The sequence below is a fragment of the Cucurbitaria berberidis genome, assembly GCF_010015615.1.
Source record: "Cucurbitaria berberidis CBS 394.84 unplaced genomic scaffold K460scaffold_3, whole genome shotgun sequence".
Classification (NCBI taxonomy): Eukaryota; Fungi; Ascomycota; class Dothideomycetes; order Pleosporales; family Cucurbitariaceae; genus Cucurbitaria; species Cucurbitaria berberidis.
The window spans coordinates 950,763-972,004 of NW_024468937.1; the positions used below are offsets into that span (position 1 = coordinate 950,763).

Genomic DNA, 21,242 nt, shown 5'->3' on the forward strand with positions numbered 1-21,242 from the left:
GTACTATTCTTAAATCCAATTTTTTTGTCCGAGTAGCAATTCCACACGAACAACACCATGAAAGGAACAATCGCTGTCGAGGAAGCGATCATAGATCCAGCAGGAGTCGAAGCTCACACATTTGCCCAATTTCAGAGTCTGATGCGACCAGGTAGCGACCCATCGCAAGGACTCTCAGCACACGAGCGACGCCTGCTTGATATTCATGACGAGCGATTGAAGAAAATGGATGAGCATGGTGTGGAGTACATGCTCTTGTCTTTGACCTCACCCGGAGCTCAAGGTGAACCAGATGCTGAAAAAGCGAAGAGCATGGTACGAGTAGCGAATGACTACCTGGCAGGAGAGGTGAAGAAGAACCCCAAAAGATTCGGAGCCTTCGCTGCACTGTCGATGCATAATGCACAAGATGCTGCGGATGAGCTTACGAGAGCGGTCAAGGACCTAGGCATGTTTGGCGGGCTGGTGAACGATTTTCAATCCAAAGGTGCCGAAGGAGAAGAAAAGGTGTACTTTGATACACCGGATTACGAACCTTTCTGGGCTGTCGTACAGGAGCTTGATGTTCCGATATACTTCCACCCACGTTACGCTATCCCACAGGATCTCAAGGCTGGGACCAAGTATGGCGATCGAAAACACCTGCTTGGCGCAGGTGTGCAGTTCCATCTAGACTTGAGCTGGCACTTGTACGCGATTTGCTCCTCGGGTATCTTCGATCGCTATCCGAAGATTCAGATCGTGGCTGGGCATCTAGGAGAAGGGTAAGCAACGTCAAAAAGCACTGTCCCTCATGCGCAATACTAAGAAAATATTAGCATACCATTCAATCTTTGGAGAGCAAGTCATTGGATCAACCACCCCTTCAAGCGCGGTTCGCGACCCATGAAACAGGACTACTCGTACTACTGGACGCACAATGTTTCCATTACCACCTCGGGGAACTTCAACACGCGAGGTCTCAAGTACTGCATTGATGAGATAGGCCTAGATCGGTGTTTGTTTGCAATTGGTGAGGTGAACTGCTAGTAGGGCTAGAAACGTTCGGCTAACGATCTCAGATACACCGTACGAGACTGTGGAGGAAGGACAAACCTGGTGGAAATCGGTGGATTTGTCGGATGATCAGAAGGCGGCTGTGGCAAGGAAGAACGCGATTAGGCTGTTCAAACTGCCTCTTGAAGAGTAAAGGGAGCGCTTAGACGTGTAGCTGCAAGTAGTCAACGCATGTTCATCCTGGTTGCTCTTAGACGTCTTCTTTCAGAAACCCTGACATTCATCCATTAAATAGCCGACTTCCGCAACCTTCTAGAAATACGATCCTCTAGCTTTGGCCGTGGCTTTGGGTTGCGCGCAATGAAGCATGCCCATCAAATTGAGCAAATACACACAGCGAGAATCTACACTGATGTGGCATCTAAGACGCCTGTCTTACTTAGACAAGAAGCTATGCAGAAGGGAAGAGATCATTTGAAGAGAGCATCAAGGAAACATAGGATGTGCGAAAGTACAAATTTGACGCTACTCATGGTAACCAGGTATTAGGTTCTATATACACTGTCGCGGATTTAGGCTTGCCCATTCACCGTTTCCGATTTGGGCCTACTCAGCACGAGTTGAGGTGTGCTGGTGGAAACATCCTTACCAAACTCTGGCGCTCTCAGGTCATCGTCAGCGACCTGCTTTCCGGTAACAGGATGCGTATAGTGGAAGGGCACAACACGCGTGTCTGGCCACATCATTGGATTCTCACATAGGTCATCCGGCCCGTTCGGATCCTCGGGGTACGTCTTCGAAAGAAAAGGCACGTAGTTGGGCTTCGTGTGGGCCCAGCCCTTGTCAAACGTGGCATGCCAGAAGGGGTAGTATTTGAGCCTGAAGATCTTCCACGCGCCATTCTCCTTGATGTATTCGTTCTCGTAGATACCGCCTTCCCACCACTGCACTAGGCCACGAGGGTGTGTATCCTTGATGCTCTCATGTGTGCCCGCGGACATCATGCTGCGGAAGCGACCTTTCGCGCGTGTGCCTTCGGGGTTCACATCGACGATGCCTTGCATCTGAGGGTGGTCGAGGAGGAAGCCGTGGACGGGGCCATTGCGACCGCTTACGAAGGCTTTGGCGAAGCGGCCAATGTAAAGACGTTCGACGCCCTCTTTGCCATTGTAGCGACCGCCTAGGAACTCGACGCAGGTGTCAGGGTGGTCCGAGTAGAGTTCTGCAACCTGGAACACGTTAGCAGATGGGCAACAATTAGTGATTGAACGCCTCACCTCCTTGTATAGGCATTTGTCGAGATAGTAGCCGTACGTATACTGCAGCTTGCGGATGTCTTCTTGGTCTGACGTCGATTAGCATCGCGCCTACTGCTGCTGAATGACTAAGCACATACCACTCAACCGCGTCACTTCCTTACGCAACTGCTCGACGACGGCTTTTAGTTCGGTGACTTCGCTATGCATTTTGAAGACGATTGATTTCGGACCGTTTCAATTGACTACATGGTCTTCTGGCAGACTCCTCTTCTTAACTCAACGCATCCAGCAATGACCGTGTAGAGCCACATGCTCCATGCTCCAATGTGTACGTAGCTTCCGCAACAGTCCCGGGGATTAGCAGCAAGAGTGGGACCCCCATTTCTTCTCCACGAATAACGTTCTCCATGGTGCCGGCAATATAGATGCGAAGTGCATGCGATGCGGTTTAATCTCGCCGATGGTATGTTCTTGGCGAAGCTGTGGAGCTATAGAGGGGCACCAAGGCACAGTGGTGGGGTCCAGCACGACTGCGCCGTGGCGGCATGATACCTCCACCATTTTGTCTACCTTGATGGTTTGAAATCAAAGGAACTACCAAGTACCACATGCCAATTGGCCCCCACTTGGCGCCAGTCTTGACTAGACAGCGAAGTATTTGAGTCAAGTCGAGAGCTGTATGATTAGAGCTACATTGAAGACAAAGTGTCCTACCTAGATTTCGGACACATATTATCGAAAACATTAGATTTAGGCCAAATATGAGTGTTCCAGACAAAATCGAGACGCGCCTTTTCATCAACGGAGAAGTAAGCATCCCTCACCAGACTTGGGATTTATAGCTCATATACCAGTTCGTTGAAGCATCCGATGGAAAGACTTTCGATATCATCAACCCAGCTACACTGAAGCATGTTGCCAAAGGTTAGCCTTTAACCCATGCTTGATGACTTGCGAAACTAAGTATCCACGCCGGCAGTGCACGAGGCCTCTGAACAGGACACAGACAGGGCAGTCGCTGCAGCGAAGGCAGCTTTCTCTGCATGGTCTGCATTATCTCCAGACAAGCGAGCGCCATACTTCAAGAAGCTCGCGAGTCTCATTCGGGAAAACAATGCCGAACTTGGGGCCCTCGAAGCGGCTTCAATGGGAAAACCTCTCGGAGCTTTCTTCGATGCCTATGCATGTGCTTCCAAGTGGGACCACTATGCTGAAGCTGGCTACACCGTACAAGGGACATCCAGCGTTCAGACACCAGGTTTCCTCAACTTGACGCTGCGGCAACCTTACGGTGTTGTAGCTGCTATCATCCCGTGGAACGTGCCGCTACTGTTTCTAGCTGGCAAGCTGGCACCAGCGTTGATCGTCGGTAACACAGTCGTTCTCAAAAGTTCCGAAAAGGCACCTTTGACGGTATGCTTCCACGCCCTATTTCAGATGTTGGAGTGGCTAACAGTGCCCACAGTCTGCCAAAATTGCCACCCTGGTCCAGCAAGCTGGCTTTCCCCCAGGTGTGATCAACATCATCTCTGGCTTTGGCAACGTCAGTGGATCGATACTCAGCCATCACATGGATGTTCGCGCCCTGACGTTTACGGGTTCTGGTCGCACGGGACGCATAATCCAAGCTGCTGCTGCAAAGTCCAACCTGAAACAGGTGTTTCTTGAGCTCGGTGGCAAATCACCCGCAATCGTATTTGAAGATGCCAACATCGAGGAGGCTGTCAAGGAAACAGCGTACAGCATCCAGTGGAATAGTGGCCAAGTCTGCATGGCCAACTCGCGTGTCTACGTTCAGGATACAATCGCCGACAAGTATATCGAGCTGTTTAGGCAACACTTTGAGAAGGAGGTGTCTATGGGCGACCCACTTGACAAGGGCATCAACCACGGTCCACAGGCGGACGAGGTCCAGCATAAGACAGTGCTACAATACCTTGAATCGGGTAAACAGTCTGGCGGAGAGCTTCTCATTGGCGGCGCTGCGCCCTCTGACCGTGAAGGTTACTACATTCAGCCCACCATCTTCAAGAACACGCCAGAGGACGCAAAGATTATGAAAGAAGAAGTATTTGGCCCCGTCGTCAACATCAACGTGTTCAAGTCGGAAGAAGAGGTCCTGGCCAAAGCAAACAATACAGAGTAAGTCATTGCACGCTTTCGTGATGCGATGTGGGCTGATTCCATCTTCTACCCCGCAGATACGGCCTTTATGCCGCAGTATACACCAAAAACATCGATCGCGCCATTCGCTTCGCCAAAGGACTCGAGGCTGGGACGGTGGGCGTCAATTGCACGTCGCCCATTACCGGGCGGGACATGCCCTTTGGCGGGTACAAGTCGTCGGGGTCAGGGCGAGAAGGGGAGCCGTTGTACTCGCTGGACAACTTCCTCGAGACGAAGAGCGTCTTGATCAAGCTTTCATAGGGGGTGAGACATGTCTGGGCGTGTGCGAGTTGATTTGACCATGCCGTGTTGTGTTACGCTATTCGGTGCTAGTGATAGAAGTTGATTAGCCAACGGCTCGTTCCTGCAGGGTGGCCTTGCAGCCCACTTTGCGCGGCCCCAGTAGATGATCCCCCGCCAGAACTGGGCTCCTCTCTCCAACTCGATCTCACGGGGCGCTCTGCTCCTTGCCTCCTCCATGAACGGCTGCTCGTCGGCCGAATGAGACCTCTACTGTCCACTGCTGCTAGATTCTGCCAATCGACCGGGGCAGACGCGTCGTCGCCGTCGGAACGTCATGGCCGACTTCTCAGTCGCGCCGCCGCGGGCGCCAGTGTCGTCCAACAGAGCACCGAACGCACACCGCGTTCACAGCAGCTGTGATCGATGTCGCAGTAGGAAGACCAAGGTAATTAGTAAACCGGTTTTCCCCGCAATTCAAGACGCCAAGGCACTAAAGCAGCTCGCAGTGTATTGATCCCAGTATGTTCGTCCGCTCGTCTCCAAGACGATCTGTCCACTATCTCCACACCCAGTGGCTGACGCTCCTTAGTCCCAGGACCATGTCGTTATTGTGCTCGAACTGGCGCCACGTGCACCATTGCTACCCCACGGAGAAAAAGACCCTACTACCATGTCACGGAAGAAGAATATCAATGTGCCATGCGCATTCTCGAGCACTTCTTCCCTGGCCATGACCTGAATCTGCAATCCCTAAGATCCATAGCAAAGGCCATCAAGGACGGCACTTTCACGGCCCCACCGGTTCTGCAAACCGAAGGCCTGTTCACTAACAACCTAGCATCCCCACCAGACGACGAAGAAAGCGTCGATGATGGCGAGGAACAGGACGTTAGCGAACTGCACGAGCCGCTGGGCTGTATGATGAAGGATTCAAGAGGAAAGTTCCGATACGTGGGCGCCCATAGCGAGATTCCCTTCAACGCGGCTGTCGTAACCCTGGGCATTCAACGAAAGAATCCAGCCATCATTCCTTCCCCTCGGGTGGGACTGTATCCCCCTCCCCTCCCAGGTCGGTCACCCGCTACCGACTTTGGGGCCGAGGAAGTCTACTACCTTCCGGCTCGTGAGCTTTGTGACATCTACGTCTCGAGGTTTCTCGAAGATGTACATTGCACTTACTGGCTCTACGCAGTCGAAAGTCTGCTACGGCGCGTGGACAGCACCTATTCAGATGCAGCACCAGCTCGATCGAGTTCCTGGATGTGCTCACTCTATGCCATATTCGCCATAGGAGCAGCCAACTATGTAGGAACTAATGGGGAGTCACCGCTCCCAGGCTCGCCAGCTGCCATGGATCCAAAGACCTCTGAAGACTACATCACTCTTGCCAAGCAGCTGATCCCTACCGTCTATGATGAAGCAGACATCGATAGTATACGTGCCCTGGCGATCATGGTTAGTGCGTACAACTTCTCGAACCGCATGCAACTGACGTGTCTTTTAGAGCATTGTGATGGAAAACATATGTTCGCGGGTAAGCGCGTACCTCTACATGGGAGCCAGCGTGCAAATGGCGTACACGCTCGGTCTTCATCGCGACCAAATAGCGGAATTTGAGACGACAATAGAGCGCGAACGGAATCGTCGGATATGGTGGACGCTCTTCATCCTCGACCACGGTATATCGTCTAGAGGTGGTAGCCCGAGCGTGATCGATGAGCGATACACGAAAGTCACTACCCCAATGTCTTCTGAGCAGGTAAGCTTCCCGATCGACTCGTCTTCAGATTGACCCTGACATCTGCTAGACACTGTACCCCGGACTGCATACACCGCTTTCCTGGCTATCCACATCTGTTGCTCTCTGTCGCCTGAAACGTGAAATCACCCAAGCCGTCTATACAGAGCGCTCATCACACTCAATATCCTTCTCTACAGTCTCAGAATCCCTCCTGCTCCTCCAAAAGTGGTACCGACAAATGCCAGCGCACCTCAAGTACGACGTCCCCTCACCACCAACCCATAAGCGAGCTGTTTCACTCCTACACCTAAACTACTGGGGCACTACCATCCTCCTTACGCGACCGTTTTTGCTTTATCTGGTCATCAAGTATACCACGCTTGCTTCAAGTAAGAAGATATGGTTTGAGCGCATGGGCAAGACGTGTATCGATGCTGCACAGAAAAGTATCACCATTTTGCAACAGATGGCAGCTGACGGCACGCTTTCGAGTCTTACCGCTTTCGACAGCACTTGCATACTAAGACTGGTTATGGTGTTTATCCTTGCTTATGCGCACACGAGGATGCCACAGTACAGTTCGCACATCGAAACTCTGATATCGCTCAGCAGGGGCATGGAGCAGATTGGGTTTACCAAAATGGTCACCGAGGAAACACCTGGACGGCTTGCCGATCTCGGTATTCCAGAAGAGCCGCAGCCGCCGAACGGGAACGGGAACGTGGACGCGCCCGTTCATCTAAACGATGAGATGATCGCTCAGCTTTGGGGGAATTGGGACCCGTAAGTTTTGCCTGCTCGTAACTGTTCGGAGATGGGATAGCTAATCATGGAAAAGGAACTTTATGACACCACTACAGGTGCAACAGAGTCTCGATCTTACGTTTGATGATTCAGGCGCTTTTGACATGAATTCGGAGATTCTCGCATTTACGAATTTGGATGATTCGATCATCATTGATCCTTCGCAGGTGTACGGAAACTATCACCAGCATCATTGATCGACCTAGCCACCTTCAATGTGACACAAAGCACGCACGCGAGAAGACCAGTCGGATGCACATTACGACACACAGTCATATCCAATCGTTATATAGCAAGGCAGGCCTTGCGCAAACGATAACCCTGGAGGCTTCGTTATAGGATATCAGACCACTCACATCAAAGCGTCGCTCTCAACGTCACGGGCTATGTCTTGTGTGCGCTGTAAAATAGTCGGTGAAGATGGGTATTTCGCACTGCAAGCATCTCAAAGAGAGGGTTCTGTTTTGATATATTTGGCCTCAACGTTTAGACATACTTACTGCTAGTAGGACAGAGAATATGAGAACGACGGACATAATACGGGCTGCATCGATAGGATGTGTCGGGAAGAATATATCTATTTCCATTTTTTCCTAATTCATCATAGCCGGCTTAACAGAATACAAAGGCCTCACTAAGGTTTCTTGCTCCCAGTACCATAGCTTCCTCATGCTCGTTCTCTCATAGCAGGCGAGAAGCCACAGCCGCATGTCTTGGCAGGGCGCGCGGCGAACTTCAGCCAGCGACCGCGGCCTTGACTGACATCTGAAGGGACAGAGGACAACGCGCCACCCTAACTAAATTCCTTCGACGCCCTAACCTTTCTCCAAACCTATTGCGCCATACTGAAACGTGTCTCATGATATAATCACCCTTGCTGGACGCTCGTTGCTCCCGCTGCGCACCTTCTGCGCCCGCTCAGACCCGCCAATGCATCCCCGGCATCATCGATAAAGGGAGCGTGAGAGGGCAATGCAACCTCTGAACCTCACGCCGCTGCAGTCGAGACTGCTCAAATACGTCGTCTCCACCTGCCTCTGCCTCACACTATGGGCTTCGCTCACTCCGCGCCACGGCGCATACGCTACCGAACTGCCCCTCGCTCTACACCATGACCCCCTCAGTCAGCTCGAGCTGCATGCGCTTCCTAGTGGAGATCTGGTGCCCATTGAGGATGATAATGAGGCTATGGACAACACTGGGAGCGACGGCTATGTGCCGGACTTTGCCCTCTTCGATCGAAGTCTCGTGGGACGGCAAGAGCCGGAAGTAAATAAGCTGGCAAACAATCAGAAGAAGGTCATGCCTATCACACCTGGGGAAGTACTTTACTTCGTTCTTGAGAAACGGAAGCCGCGCATCATACGGACAGATGAAGATACTTTAGAAGCGCTGGACGCACGAGGAGGAGACAATGTATCTGGAGAAGAGGCGGCAGGGCCCGAAAGCGACGGCCCTGATGATAATGAAGAACCCAACGAGCTAAGAAAACGACAAGCTGGAAGTCGCGTCTGGATATCAACCAATACGTGTCGTCAACCCGTGCCCAACGTTAACGACAATGGAACGACCGCCGCTACAAACCCGCCGCAACTCGTCATGTACGTCTCGACATCGACTCAGAATCAGAAGCCGGGCCCTAATGCCACCGATCATCTTGCTACAAATTCAACTGGGGTCGTTTTCGACCATGGCTATACAGGCTTTGAAGTCCAGGCCAATGCCGACGTGTACATTGGTATTGCGGCACCCAAACTTGATAAAGACTGGTTCGGAAGTTGGGAGTTCGAAGTTGCTGTAAGCACGGATGGGCTGTTTCATTCCCATAACAATACGACCCCCTTCCTTTACATGATCGACACCGACAGCGAGTCGGCCCTGTTCATTAGTTTCGAGTTCGGCGCATCGAACGCGACTGAAGAAGTCGAGGGGTGGCGCGAGCATAACCCCTTCAACATGTACGCGTTTCAAGCTGGGGACCGGACGCCCATCACTGGCATGGAGCACTCCTATTGCGCGCTAAAAGAGCAGTTCAATTCGAACTCGACTAAAGACTTCACTATCTCAAAAAATGTCACGATGAGATATGGAGGCCGTCTTCCTAACAGTCAGTTTCATGTCCAAGATCTCGATACAGCGACAACGTACAATGCTTTCGTGGTTGTGGAAGGGACTCAAGACGGCTTAGAGCTACCAGGCGTTGGAAAAGTGAGGGGCGGTGGCAAGGTGTTTCAACAGATCGTCTTCACCACCAAAGCAGGTAAGCTTCTTCAACATATTGTATATCCCGTATTTTTGCAAGATTGCTAATGACTATAACAAGACGATTCCTGCCAAGTCATCTTCGACCTCGACTTCTGCGACTCCGTCGCCTACGCCGTCCCATCGTCTTCGACGTTCAAACTCAATGACACCGGTCTCAAAGAGCTCTACGACAATCAAGCGCGCTCGTACTACCAAAATTTCTCGAGATCGCTTGCGCAAATCGCGTGCGACACCACCGCCGAGGCACAGTACTCTCTAGCCCGAAATTGCACAGACTGCGAAAACGACTATAAAAGCTGGCTTTGCACCGTTGCCATTCCCCGCTGCGAAGATTGGACCGCAAATGGGACCTGGCTCCAACCCCGCAACATCAACGCCCCATTCCCAAACGGGACCCTTACTTTCGACAACAACGTTACAAAGGAGTTCAACGAAACGCACCGCGATCGCTTCGCCTACAGTAAATCGCGCAATCCCATGATTGACGAGCTTATCAAACCCGGTCCGTACAAGGAGATGAAGCCCTGCCAGGACTTGTGTTTTGATATCGTCAGAAGCTGTCCTGCGAAATTGAACTTTGCGTGTCCGATTGGCCCTGCGGTGGACCACAGTTATGGGAGGAGGGATCCATCGGGCGACACATTGACGTGTAACTTCCCTGGAGCGGTGGTCAAACTGAATGTGAAAGCAGAGGCGGGCGCATTCCGTTACAATATCAAAAACGTCGTCATGGTCGCTTCTCTTGTTGCGACGATGCTGCTTTGGTTGTAAATACCACTGAGCTTTAGCGAAGGAGAGCCTCTTAGGTGTTTTAGCTTTGGCGCAATCGGTGTATAAGTTGGGTAGGGTAGGTTTTATTCCTATCTGGGCTGCGTAGTATTACGCGTGGTGTTTGATAGATGGGGTTCCTCTCCTGACTAGGTGGAAGACGCTGCGCGTGGATACTGCTAGGAGACACTATGCTTGAAAGCCGATGGACCCAATTCATATTCATATATACATTGGCAGTCGTAAATGCCGTTTGTTGTCCTGCACTCAGTAGGTGGTATAATGAGAGTGAGATGGACGCCCAACGCCAATAGTTGACGTGACAGTCAGTGCGCCGCCCCTACCGCGTCAAGCAATCCACCACTCCCTCCAAAAGTACGCGCAGGTGTCCGTTTCTCCCCCCGCCGCGTCTGATACTGTATCTCAGACTGTCCCCACTCTACACCGTCATGAAAAACCTTAAAATTCAATGTGCCCTCTTTAGATCCCATACTTATTTCCCGGTCGTAACGAAGATCCCAGTGTTTAACACCACGCACTACTTTAGTATCGAAAGTACCCAGTTGCGAAGGGTGGACCGCATGCTTGAGCTCAGCAACCTGCTCAATTGCCGGGTCCCACTTGTATTCTGGCGCGACATCCGATGAGCAGGCGAAGAGTTTGGAGTTTTGGTCGAGAGATTGGCCTTCTGTGTAGGTTCGCCTCCGCCTCAAAACTATCTTCGTCTCCTCGTCTATGACTTGACCCTAGTTGTATAATCAGTCTCGGTCACTATGGGCCTCGAGCGTGGGACTTACTTTGGCGATGGCCCAGTACATTCGGGCTGTGCAGCGTTTATCGCCCGTCCACATGTCTATCTCAGAAGAAGACTCTGGGTCTATACCTTCCCGAAATGCGTCGGTGCTCACTAGGCCGTAATGTCGTCTGCTCCTCCGGCGGATCGGGGCAACCGAATCTAACCCGCGAAGGGCTGCTCCACGGGCAATCGCTGCTTGTCTATGGCCAGGTCGTTAGCTATGTATGGTTAATCAAGGTTCTACGATGGGAACGTACGGGTGCTCTGGACATGTCAATACTAGTCCTTTTTGTTGACACCACTCACGGACGCGGGAGTTCAGATAGGGTGAGTCTCCAAAGCCTCCAACAAGAACGACGCGCTAGATTAGGTCAGTGAGTACCTCAAGAGAGCGTGTGGTGGTCCATACATTGATCGTACTTCGTCCGCCAGTCTGACTTGCTCGTTCGATCTGGTGGCTCAACAAAGCGATTATCTTCGTGACAACAGGTTCAAAAAAGCTCAACATCGCGTGTCTAGGGGTATGTTAGTCCTCGTTGTTCGAGAAACACCGGTATCACGCACCCGTTAAGCTTCACAATCGACTCATCCGTATCATACGAGGCGGAATCCTGGGCACCCGGGATAACCAAGTTGATCTCGTAGATCTGATCAAGATTGCTTGAATAGCCAAAATCGCGCTTGTGGGACTCGAAGTCTTTCATGAATCTCGATCCTGGTCCAGTCTTTTCGAACTTCAAGATCTCGAACCGCTGTCCGAATGTTCTCGACATCCATTGGTGAAACTCACGATCGATGTATGTCGACCCGCATTTGCCACCGATGCCTTCGACGATTTCTTCGAATTTCAACTGAGGAGACATCTGCGTGACTTTGTATGAGGTGATGTCCACTGTTCCGCCGCCACAGTCGCAGATGAGGATCCCATCCCCAGCTTGAGCGCGCGCGACGGAGTTTCCTTCTGAAAAGCCCTTCAAGGTCGCTATACCAGCTGCTTCCGGCTCAGGAATGAGATATATCCTATCTTCGTCGCCGCTCGCAAACCCGGCGGCTTTCGCGGCTGCCAAAGTAGCACTCTTGGCTTGATCGGACCAGATAGCCGGAACGGTGAACCAGAACTCCATCGGTGTCATATCGAGAATCTCTGCTGAAATGCGTCGCGCAAGGTAGCTTTCGATCCAGTCATATATTTCGCGCAGGAAGTCTGTCACAACCTCTGTAGCCGATTTTCCGGGAGGCAACTTCAGCATTCCCTCTCCTTCGGACCGCTTCAAAGATGGATCGTCAAATTCCGTGGCTCGCGCATTTTCATCAAGGAGCAGCTTGGTCCAGCTGTAGCACGTCATCTTCGGAGTAACCTGGAAGCCGAACTGGTTGCTGGTACATCCCTCGTTCTCAGAACTGTAAGCGATACGTGATGGTGTCTTCCAAACCGCGTCGCCTTCCCTTCCGGGTCCTGGATATGTTCGGATATCGTGGACGTCCTTGACGCTACATTGCGCGGTGTTGGTGGAGTCAATGTAGCTGATTCCTGGTTATATTTCGTCAGATGATCGAGAAGCTCATAAGAGGCAGTGATTATTACCGGTATATGTCGTTCCGTAATCGACACCAATTATTATTCGATGATTTGTCTCCAGACCGAGCTCTGAGAACCCTCTCCCGAGCGACTCTACTTCATTTAAGCGACCATTCGTTTCCCGAAAACGAAGTCGAGAGGCTGCGCGTGTCATGCTTCGAAGGTCCTAGGAGTAGATCTGACTCTATACAAAGACAAAAGATGTGATCAGCGCCTGCGCTCTGGTTGAGCTATCGCTACTCTATAGACTTATACTTTAACGCGAAGAAGTGTTCCTGTGACAAGGATGCGAAAGGTAAACGCGGCTGATACTCTTGCGTAGAGGATGATATTATAAATCGCACCCAGAACTCGCAGTAGATTGAAGAAGCGGAGATTTAAGCAATACCGAAGTGCTACTGACTGCACTCGACGACACTCTTGCAGTGCTAGGCGAAGATAAGAGAAGGTTATTGCCGCGTGCAGAATCAGGCAGCGGAATATGAGCTCTACAGTAATCACGGCATAGATCCGCCTGGCCTGGAATTGATGTTGCGGGCTTGCAGCAAGGCTGAGGGGGCCGATTCGAATGGTTGGTCGACACCCAAAAGCAATACGCGCTTCGCCTCCACAAAGTTCTTGGTTGCGGCCGCCTAACTAGCAAGGTTTAGATGCGGGATCCTTTTTCTGCATTCCTGCAGAATAGTCGGCGCATATGCTTGGTAAGTACGTTTTAGTTAAAACTAGTGGGGGCCAGCAATTGTTCGACGCTCAGCTTTGCGCCCAAAATCTCGCTCAGCCTTGCAGGCAACAAGCGTACCACACGAACAGGCAGAAAGACTGCAACGAACAGAAAACTCACCTGCAACTTTCATCTATTGAGCTGCGGGTATCCTCACAAAGCCAGTGTCATCATGGTGGAGCAAAGCACTAGACAGACTGGTAAGCTTCAGCGTGTTAGAACCTCAGAGTCTACTGCAATTTGCGTACGTATAAAAGGGAAACGCGTAACTTCTTACTAATAATACTGCGTCAGGGCGACAAGAAGACTCAAAATGTGGTGGAGGTTATCACGACTGTTGACGGTGTGATATCAAGTGGATCAGTTCCGAAGAGGCAACAGTCACTTTCCGAACGCAAAGCAACTCCGGTCGCGACTGTTGATCGCGCACATGCATGCAGCTGCAATGACGAAGAGAATGCCTTTTTACCTCCACAAGTACTTGAAAGAGCCAGCGCGGGCGTACCAGCAGCAGGGAGACCCCCCAACACTCCCGCCAAAACATTCTCCGATCACGCCTCGAAGTATACAGGTGGTTGGATAACGGAGAAACGGAATTTGATAAAACAGCTGGAAACGTACAAAATATACCTAGAAAATGCGCAAACACATATCACACATCTGGAAAGTAAAAACGACCGGGTAGAAACGGAACGCGAGCAGATGGAATCGGACCTCAGAAGGTTACAAAAGCATGTATTCCAACGGTTTGAGTCTCCAGAATGGACGCCAGCATCCAACGCTGATATACGTCGAAAACTAAGTCAGCTAGACTCTGAGGTCAAGGCCTGGTCCAAGGTCAATAGCATCTTGCACTTGAACGTACTGAATCCTAAGGAGCATCCAATTCTTTACAAGAAGTTGAGAAGCGCCTTACAAGGTTTCGCAAAGCTGGGCGATGAGGTGGACCTTATGGGCGTTCCAGATGACAAGGCGTGGGTCCTAGTGCAGGCTTTCATCATGCACAATCTCTACTTTGATGTGTTTGACCATCCTTTCTTCGGGGTCAGTATTGAACAAACAAGTAAGATCGAGGTGAAAGAGATCAACGAGGAAGCAGAAGAGCTTTCGCCAAAGAAGTTGGATGTTATGAACTGGAAATTTGGCCTCCACATGCAGTCGTTCTATTATAAGCTAAGGACCTGTATGTTCGTCCGAATGTTATGAAGCAGGAGACTAACGTACATAGGTAATGTGCAAGAAGCCATCGCCTGGAGGGTGCAAACTCTTCGACAGCTACATCCTTCTGCGCAAGACGGTGACCCTCACCTGGAAGCGAAACACAACATGTGCAGAGAGACGCTCAAAAATCGAGAAAAAGCGGTACAGTCTCTCGCTTCGAGTTACTTCGGTTCTGGCATACGCGCACTCCTCAAGCATCCTAATCAAGAGGGAGTCAAAGATAGCCTACGGTCAATCATGATGAGAGCAGCGGACCTATCGTATTCCTTGTGGACGCAGAAGATTGATCTACTACCGAACAGCCTCAAACACCTAGATGAGGTGTTCACACACAACCATCCCCTTATGGACGCGCATCAGCTGCACAGCAAACATGTGGACGAAAATCCGGCTCATTTGGATGGCATGCCGATCCTCTTGATCACGCATCCAACGCTAGTCCGACTTGGAGATGATGAAGGAACCGATTTCGGCAGGAAGACTGTGTTGAAGAAGGCTGTTTGTTGGATGGGTCAGCTACCCGATGGCGCTGGAGAATCGTACGATGAACCTGCCATTTCGACTAGCTTTCCGACATGACCATCGGGCTGAGTAACAAGCTGAAGGTTGAGGCCTGATTTCAAAGGGTTGCTAGAAGGACTTGGGGCCGATTGAAAGCCTCGAAATACGAGAATGAAGTACATAGTCCAATTTCAAGCCCCGGGCGCTTAGCGAGCTCCATTCTCAAAGCATATTGTGGCGTCCAATGAGGCCGAGATGCATGCGATGCAAGGCTTTGCAGCTTAGACACCATCAGCTTCCCTTGACCGGTTTCAATTTGCGGGATTTATTAGCTCCACACCACATTTCGCTGTATAGATTATCATTTGCTGAACGGAGCCGCATGAGTTCCACCTTGCCGTCTGCTGTACTTCTTGCGTCTCAGCTGTGTTTGCCCAGCCTTGTTGCCTGCCGCCTACGAGCTAGGAGCACTCAGCCTCCTCGCCGATTAGACTTTCATGGACATTTCTCCGAGGCTCAGCTCTTTCTGGGTCTCTCCACTTTTGGTATACCTCAAGGTCCTCGCATGACATCAATCTCTCTCCATTTTCGTCAACTTGAGGTTCGAATACATTCATAGATTACAATCGACAAAATGAGAAGTAACTTCAGCACTGAAACTGTGCCTGGTGCGCCATGGGCATTCATTGCTGTGATGGGGGTCACTGGAGCGGGGAAGAGTACGTTCATTCAATGGGCAAGTGGAAGCTCTGAGATCCAGATAGGGCATGATCTTGAATCCTGTAAGTCAACCCCGAAGAACATTGTCTAAAAGAGATACGGATGAAGAGTTTCGCTTGACTCTTGATTGCTTGAAAGTGCCAATGGCTAACCATCTCTCAGGTACATCTGACATAACTGGCTACACATTCTATTTCAACGGTTACAACATCAACCTAGTCGACACGCCTGGTTTTAACGACACACACAAGTCGGAGACTGAAGTATTGCAAGACATCGCCACATGGTTGCGAGAGACCTATGAAGGTGATACACGGCTGAACGGCGTAATTTACCTGCATTCTCTCGGCAATGTTCGCATGGAAGGCTCAGCCTTGCGTAACCTCAAGATGTTCCGTCAGCTCTGCGGTAGAGAACCTCTCAAAAACGTCATATTAGCCACTACATTCTGGTCCAAAGTGACAGACGATGAAGCTCTCAGAAGAGAAGAGCAACTTCGAGCCACACCAGAATTTTGGGGCGATATGCTCGACCGCGGTTCAACAATGAAACGTCTCGTTGATCGCCCTAATGCACTCGAGATCGTTGGCCTATTAGTCAAGAAACCACAAGTCACACTCCAAATCCAACATGAACTTGTCGAAGACAACAAGTCGCTTGTCGATACCGCAGCTGGACAAGCGGTGAATGAGGAGCTTATGCGACTTCAGCAGAAACATGCAGAAGATCTTGAGCGCGTACAGAAGGAGTTGCACGAGGCACTGGAAGAAAAAGATCATGAAATGCAATACATCCTAGAGCAGCAGTCACAGCGTCTAGACAAGGAAATGGACAAGGTCCGCAGACAGCAAGAACAACTGCGGTACGACCGCCGCGCCGAGCGACGAAAGATCGAGTCCGAGTTTGGGCTCCAGATGCACCAAATGCGCGAAGAGTACGAGCGCCGGGCCCTCGCCGAACGAGAGGCTCAGCAAGTCATGCTCCAACAACTCAACTTTGATCAAGCTGTTGCACTCGTGCGAGCGAATGAGAGTAAGATTCCTGTTCGAGAGAGGGAGGAGTTGGAAAGGAAGATTGCTGAGTTGTCGAAGGAGCTGAATAGCATGTCTGCGAACAAGACGAAACCTGAGAAGAGCGGTGTTCGTACGGAGAGGAAGAAGAAAGGAAGCAGTAGATATCTGTTCAAGGCGCTGCAGGTTGTGTTGCCCGTTACGACAATGGCGCTGCTTGGTGTGCCGATATTTTCACCATTCGGGGGTGGCGGAGGAGGGCTTATGGAAAAGATTTTGGGTGGTGGAGGAGAAGAAGAACCAGCTGTTTGAAGAAATTGACCGAATTACGAAATATATGCAAGTAAATAGCGAATACACCTGCCTTAGGCAATCAAGAGTTCAACAAGGAACATGACTTACCTAGAAGGCCCTATGACCCATCCCTCAGTCCCATCCCCCAAGTTCATGCCTCGTCCCAGACCCAACCTCTCCGCAGTTTGCAATGCATCACAAACCTCACCGTCATCCAATATCTTACTACTTAACCTAAGTCTCAGCGGTGTTCGCTTGCGATTGCATCGCCGAGAGAAAAGACCGACTGCGTCCATGATCTCCTCTACGATATCTTCCAGCGCTGCATCGATGACGTTCATTCCCATGTAAATTTCATACTCGAATAGGAACGCGATGAGATTCGATCGGGGATCGGTTGGACACCACTCCAATGGCTCGGGAGGGTCATCCGGATCGGAAACAAACAATGCTGAGGATTCCGATCGTGTGGATGTGACTGAAGTCTTCCTCAGGACTGGATCCTCATCTTCGACAGACTGGCCATCAAAATCAGCCTTCCTCTCTATCGTTTGTTGGGGTGCGGGTGCATAATCCTGGTCAAATTCATCATCGACACCACCTTCTTTTGTTTCCGTTTCCGACTCGTCCTCCGTTTCATAGTCATCTTGGACAACGAAGTCATCGATCTGGTAAGATTCGTTGCCTGGTTCGTACCTGCTATCGCACGATTCACGCCTGTCTACTATGTCAGCCGTAACAAATGCAACATTGTCCGTAGACATATTGGCTGATTCATTGAACTCATCGTCTGTCTCTTCTTCTGAGCCTTCCATACTGCAATCGTCCTCTGTATCGGATGCTGAATGTTCTATGAGATGTGAGACGTTCGTTTCGGCTTTGTGGTTTCTGGATGATTTGGACGACTCGACTTTGACCTTATTACTTATAGAGGACTTGCTTCGCGTTGTGGTTTGGGTTTTCTTCCGCGTCTCGATGCGGATTGGTTTCTGAATGCGACATGATTCGTCTTGAACTGCATTTCGCTGCTTCAAGAGGCGTTCAGACCGACGAAGAGAGATTTTTGGGGACATGTTTAATGCTTTAAAGTGTTGTGTGTAAACTGCAATCTTAATGTTGAGTAGAGCTAAGAGGGAGATACCGGAGGTTGGTACAAACTTCTTAAATCATTTCACGCAACGCTAAACAACAAAGTGAGTAAGAAGTTCACAATGTGACTATTGAATAACCTTGTTAGAGTCAACTCAAGACTAGTAAGGACAGCTACAAAGCCATTGTATGATTCGAACAAAGACATTCTTTCCACATCTATTTGGGTGAACAGATTAACCTGAGACCTGGCGCATTGTTTCTTGCACGTTCAGATTGACGTCCCATCTTACGCGGCGCAAAGTTTACGCGCTGAACAGTGGCTACGATTTAGGGGTACCAGATATTTCGCTTACGAGTTTATATTGTTACATTTAACATTAAAACTATCAATCCGTGAGACAAGACAGACCAAGCTAGCCAGACCCTTGAAGCTATACTATATTCACACTCCTTCCGCACTTTTAAACTTCAATACTGCGCACTGTGGTCCTTGGAGTCCCGTCGTATAGGCCTGAAGTGTCCAGATGCTTATGTCCCTCGCTCGAAACACACTGACACAGGCGCTTATGTTGTTAACAATGTAAGCTAACTAAGACGAAAAGTAAGACGAGGAGGCTAAGTGAGGAAGACAGAGAGGCGGCGATTGTGAGCTAGGCAGCCACGGTCCTGTAGGAAGACTTTTTGAATAGTAAGTAGATCGAGGCTTTGCTCAAGTTCTCTGGCAGGTTTCGCAACAGGGAGACTAATCAGAGTCCATGTTGTTCACTTTGCAGTGTGATTTCCTCGAGTGATCAAAAAAGTCACGTATGAGTCTAGACTTGATCTAGCGTAGCGCCACGGGCATGCGCTCTTAGCCCAACCCAACTCAGCCAGCATTCACGACACTTCCCAATCATTCAATGTCGAATCTTAGCCTTCATGAACAAAGCGTACGCAATCGAAAGCGTCCGGCAGATGTTGAAGGTCCGGAAGGTCCGCCAGTACCGCCAAAACCCAACAATACGAACTCCTCCCTTGCACCAACGCGCAGGGTCTACCCACCAGAGATACGCCAAAGGCTGAAGCCTTTACCGCCTGTACCTAGTCTTGGTAGACAGGCTGCACTTGGATTAGGGGACTCGGGATCAAAACCACTACCAGAAACGCCAAAGGGTATAGGTTACGGGACCATTGTCCTGGGAATAACTGGCTTCTGTGTGTGGTTCGTACTGATCGTGGTCCTCTTACCTGTCATCACGGAGAAGGACGCAATGCCTGGCTTTAATCGATGGCTCCGAAGTTGGCGGCCATGAGCCCAAAAACATCTACATAATATCGGCTTGGCTCCGGTAATTCACGACTCGATTTATCTAGAGCTACAGCTTCGACTCCACCTTCGTGGCATCCACTAAGCTTTTCCTACCGCCAAAGCCAAACAGGTACGCAGCAACCTTGCGCATTTGGATCTCCTCACTACCCTCGGTAATCCTGTACCGCCTGTGATGCCTCCAGATGTGCTCAAAAGGATAATGCCTAGAGTATCCATTACCGCCATGGACCTGGATCGCCCGATCTGCCGCTTCAGTGCACAACCTATTGGCATAATAATTACACATGGACACCTTGTCTCCAATTCTCTTCTCAATCTCGTTGTGGGGCATGGAATCCATTTCCACCGCTGTCTTCCGAATCAACTGTCGCAGCATCTCGCATTGCGTTGCGAGTTCGACGAGCGGGAACTGGATGCCTTGGTTGTGCGAGAGGGGTGTGCCGAAGGGAGCTCGGTCATTCGCATATCCGACCGATTGTTGCACGCAGTATACGGCTGCGCCGAGGGATGAGGCAGCTTGTCGAATGCGGTTCTCGTGGACAAAGGCTTGCGCGACGCTGAGACCGTTGTGGATGGGACCTAGAGCGGCGCTTTCGGGTACCCATACGTCCTTTATCGAAACAGTTGCGTGGTCTGTGGGCATGTTGAGTGTCCTACGCGTTATTAGCAGAGGCATTGAGAGTGAGGGTGTAAGTTGACTGCATACCATTCGTACGATTCTGCTACGAGACCGGGAGTTTCCCTCGGAACAATGAAGCAGGAGATGCCCTTTACTTCGCCGACCTTGCCTGATGTCCGTGCAAAGATAGAGCAATGCGTAGCATGGTGCATGCCCGTCTGCCATTTCTTGTATCCGTTTAGTAGCCAGCCTTTGACGCCATTCCTCGTCTCTAGTCGCCCTTTCGTCGCCATATGCGTTGCGTCCGAACCGTGTCCCGGCTCCGTCAAACCAAACGTCATCCTAAACTTGCCCTGCAGTCGTAGCGGGATCAACTCCTTCTTCTGCTGCTCATTGCCAAAATTCATAAGCATAATTACATCTGGGAAATTTCCAACCATGGAGTGCTCGGTCTGAAGATCATTAAATAGACCTAGACCCTTTGCTGCAAGGTGCTCTCTTATGACCGCCATCCAAAGGTTGCTGCCACGTCCGTCTGGGGTGTTTTGTCCACCATATTGCTCTGGTAGAGATAATCGGTAAAACCCAGCTTCATCGGCAAGCTTTCTCGATTCTGTTAGGAGATCTTCCCATTCCTTGCGCGGCAAACCGCCGTTATCCCAGTCGGTTCGTGCATGCTCCCGGCGGTGATCGAAGAAGCGGTTGTTGTCGCCTTTGTATTGGAGCGGGGTGATTTTCTCGTCGATGAACTTATCAAGATCTGCGAGGTATATCTTAAGGTCGTCCGGGATTGAGAAGTTCATAGTGTGAGACAATGACATGTTGCACGTTGCTACTAGAGCGGTCAGGTGGTGAGTGATGAGATGGAGGATGGCGTGCCCTTGTCAACGATATGGATATTTCATGGACAGACAAGTAATAAAGCTAGATGCTTCAAGTACACGAGAAAGCTTCGTTTTACACATCACGATGACTCGCTGGGCCTCAGTCTTAATAGGCTTCTTGACTTGGAGCGCTGCTTTGCGGGGAACGGCGCACAGGCCATCATCTCGACTCAACCTCGGCCTTCCCGTGGGCTTCAAGTAGAACTGCCAATATCAACCTCAAGGCAAGTACAAATGCAAAATCTAACCCTATG

General features: G+C 50.6%; 10 protein-coding genes across 10 annotated transcripts; 6 read left to right on the forward strand and 4 right to left on the reverse strand.

Moving 5' to 3' along the window:
- Positions 1-57: 57 nt before the first annotated feature.
- Positions 58-1,189, forward strand: K460DRAFT_405099 (amidohydrolase-like protein 2; the record flags this gene model as incomplete). Its single annotated transcript, XM_040936800.1, has 3 exons — positions 58-764; positions 819-1,012; positions 1,062-1,189. 3 exons carry the CDS (start codon positions 58-60, stop codon positions 1,187-1,189), a joined length of 1,029 nt encoding a protein of 342 aa, XP_040787384.1.
- Positions 1,190-1,269: 80 nt separating this feature from the next.
- Positions 1,270-2,512, reverse strand: K460DRAFT_310759 (uncharacterized protein). The gene is made up of 3 exons (XM_040930163.1): positions 2,393-2,512; positions 2,274-2,341; positions 1,270-2,225 (listed from the first exon to the last, which is right to left on the reverse strand). The coding sequence occupies exons 1-3, from the start codon at positions 2,460-2,462 to the stop codon at positions 1,569-1,571; spliced, it is 795 nt and encodes a 264-aa protein (XP_040787385.1). The 5' UTR covers positions 2,463-2,512; the 3' UTR covers positions 1,270-1,568.
- A 504-nt stretch (positions 2,513-3,016) lies between these two features.
- On the forward strand, positions 3,017-7,406 carry K460DRAFT_376424 (aldehyde dehydrogenase-like protein; the record flags this gene model as incomplete). The annotated part of the gene is made up of 10 exons (XM_040934877.1): positions 3,017-3,064; positions 3,110-3,179; positions 3,235-3,668; positions 3,721-4,397; positions 4,457-4,661; position 5,171; positions 5,254-6,119; positions 6,169-6,423; positions 6,473-7,188; positions 7,244-7,406. 10 exons carry the CDS (start codon positions 3,017-3,019, stop codon positions 7,404-7,406), a joined length of 3,435 nt encoding a protein of 1,144 aa, XP_040787386.1.
- A 775-nt stretch (positions 7,407-8,181) lies between these two features.
- On the forward strand, positions 8,182-10,245 carry K460DRAFT_405103 (calcium channel subunit Mid1; the record flags this gene model as incomplete). Its single annotated transcript, XM_040936801.1, has 2 exons — positions 8,182-9,469; positions 9,533-10,245. The coding sequence occupies 2 exons, from the start codon at positions 8,182-8,184 to the stop codon at positions 10,243-10,245; spliced, it is 2,001 nt and encodes a 666-aa protein (XP_040787387.1).
- A 323-nt stretch (positions 10,246-10,568) lies between these two features.
- K460DRAFT_354702 (actin-like ATPase domain-containing protein) lies at positions 10,569-12,384 on the reverse strand (the record flags this gene model as incomplete). Its single annotated transcript, XM_040931808.1, has 5 exons — positions 10,569-10,988; positions 11,040-11,238; positions 11,296-11,399; positions 11,448-11,553; positions 11,603-12,384. The coding sequence occupies 5 exons, from the start codon at positions 12,382-12,384 to the stop codon at positions 10,569-10,571; spliced, it is 1,611 nt and encodes a 536-aa protein (XP_040787388.1).
- Positions 12,385-13,510: 1,126 nt separating this feature from the next.
- On the forward strand, positions 13,511-15,138 carry K460DRAFT_354703 (uncharacterized protein; the record flags this gene model as incomplete). The annotated part of the gene is made up of 3 exons (XM_040931809.1): positions 13,511-13,582; positions 13,633-14,521; positions 14,567-15,138. 3 exons carry the CDS (start codon positions 13,511-13,513, stop codon positions 15,136-15,138), a joined length of 1,533 nt encoding a protein of 510 aa, XP_040787389.1.
- Positions 15,139-15,479: 341 nt separating this feature from the next.
- On the forward strand, positions 15,480-17,203 carry K460DRAFT_310767 (uncharacterized protein). The gene is made up of 2 exons (XM_040930164.1): positions 15,480-15,842; positions 15,943-17,203. The coding sequence occupies exons 1-2, from the start codon at positions 15,695-15,697 to the stop codon at positions 17,100-17,102; spliced, it is 1,308 nt and encodes a 435-aa protein (XP_040787390.1). The 5' UTR covers positions 15,480-15,694; the 3' UTR covers positions 17,103-17,203.
- K460DRAFT_405107 (uncharacterized protein) lies at positions 17,189-18,157 on the reverse strand (the record flags this gene model as incomplete). Its single annotated transcript, XM_040936802.1, has 1 exon — positions 17,189-18,157. The coding sequence occupies one exon, from the start codon at positions 18,155-18,157 to the stop codon at positions 17,189-17,191; it is 969 nt and encodes a 322-aa protein (XP_040787391.1).
- Positions 18,158-19,075: 918 nt separating this feature from the next.
- K460DRAFT_405108 (uncharacterized protein) lies at positions 19,076-19,468 on the forward strand (the record flags this gene model as incomplete). The annotated part of the gene is made up of 1 exon (XM_040936803.1): positions 19,076-19,468. One exon carries the CDS (start codon positions 19,076-19,078, stop codon positions 19,466-19,468), a length of 393 nt encoding a protein of 130 aa, XP_040787392.1.
- Positions 19,351-21,139, reverse strand: K460DRAFT_310769 (acyl-CoA dehydrogenase NM domain-like protein). Its single transcript, XM_040930165.1, has 2 exons — positions 20,192-21,139; positions 19,351-20,138 (listed from the first exon to the last, which is right to left on the reverse strand). Exons 1-2 carry the CDS (start codon positions 20,923-20,925, stop codon positions 19,532-19,534), a joined length of 1,341 nt encoding a protein of 446 aa, XP_040787393.1. The 5' UTR covers positions 20,926-21,139; the 3' UTR covers positions 19,351-19,531.
- Between the last annotated feature and the right edge of the window lie 103 nt (positions 21,140-21,242).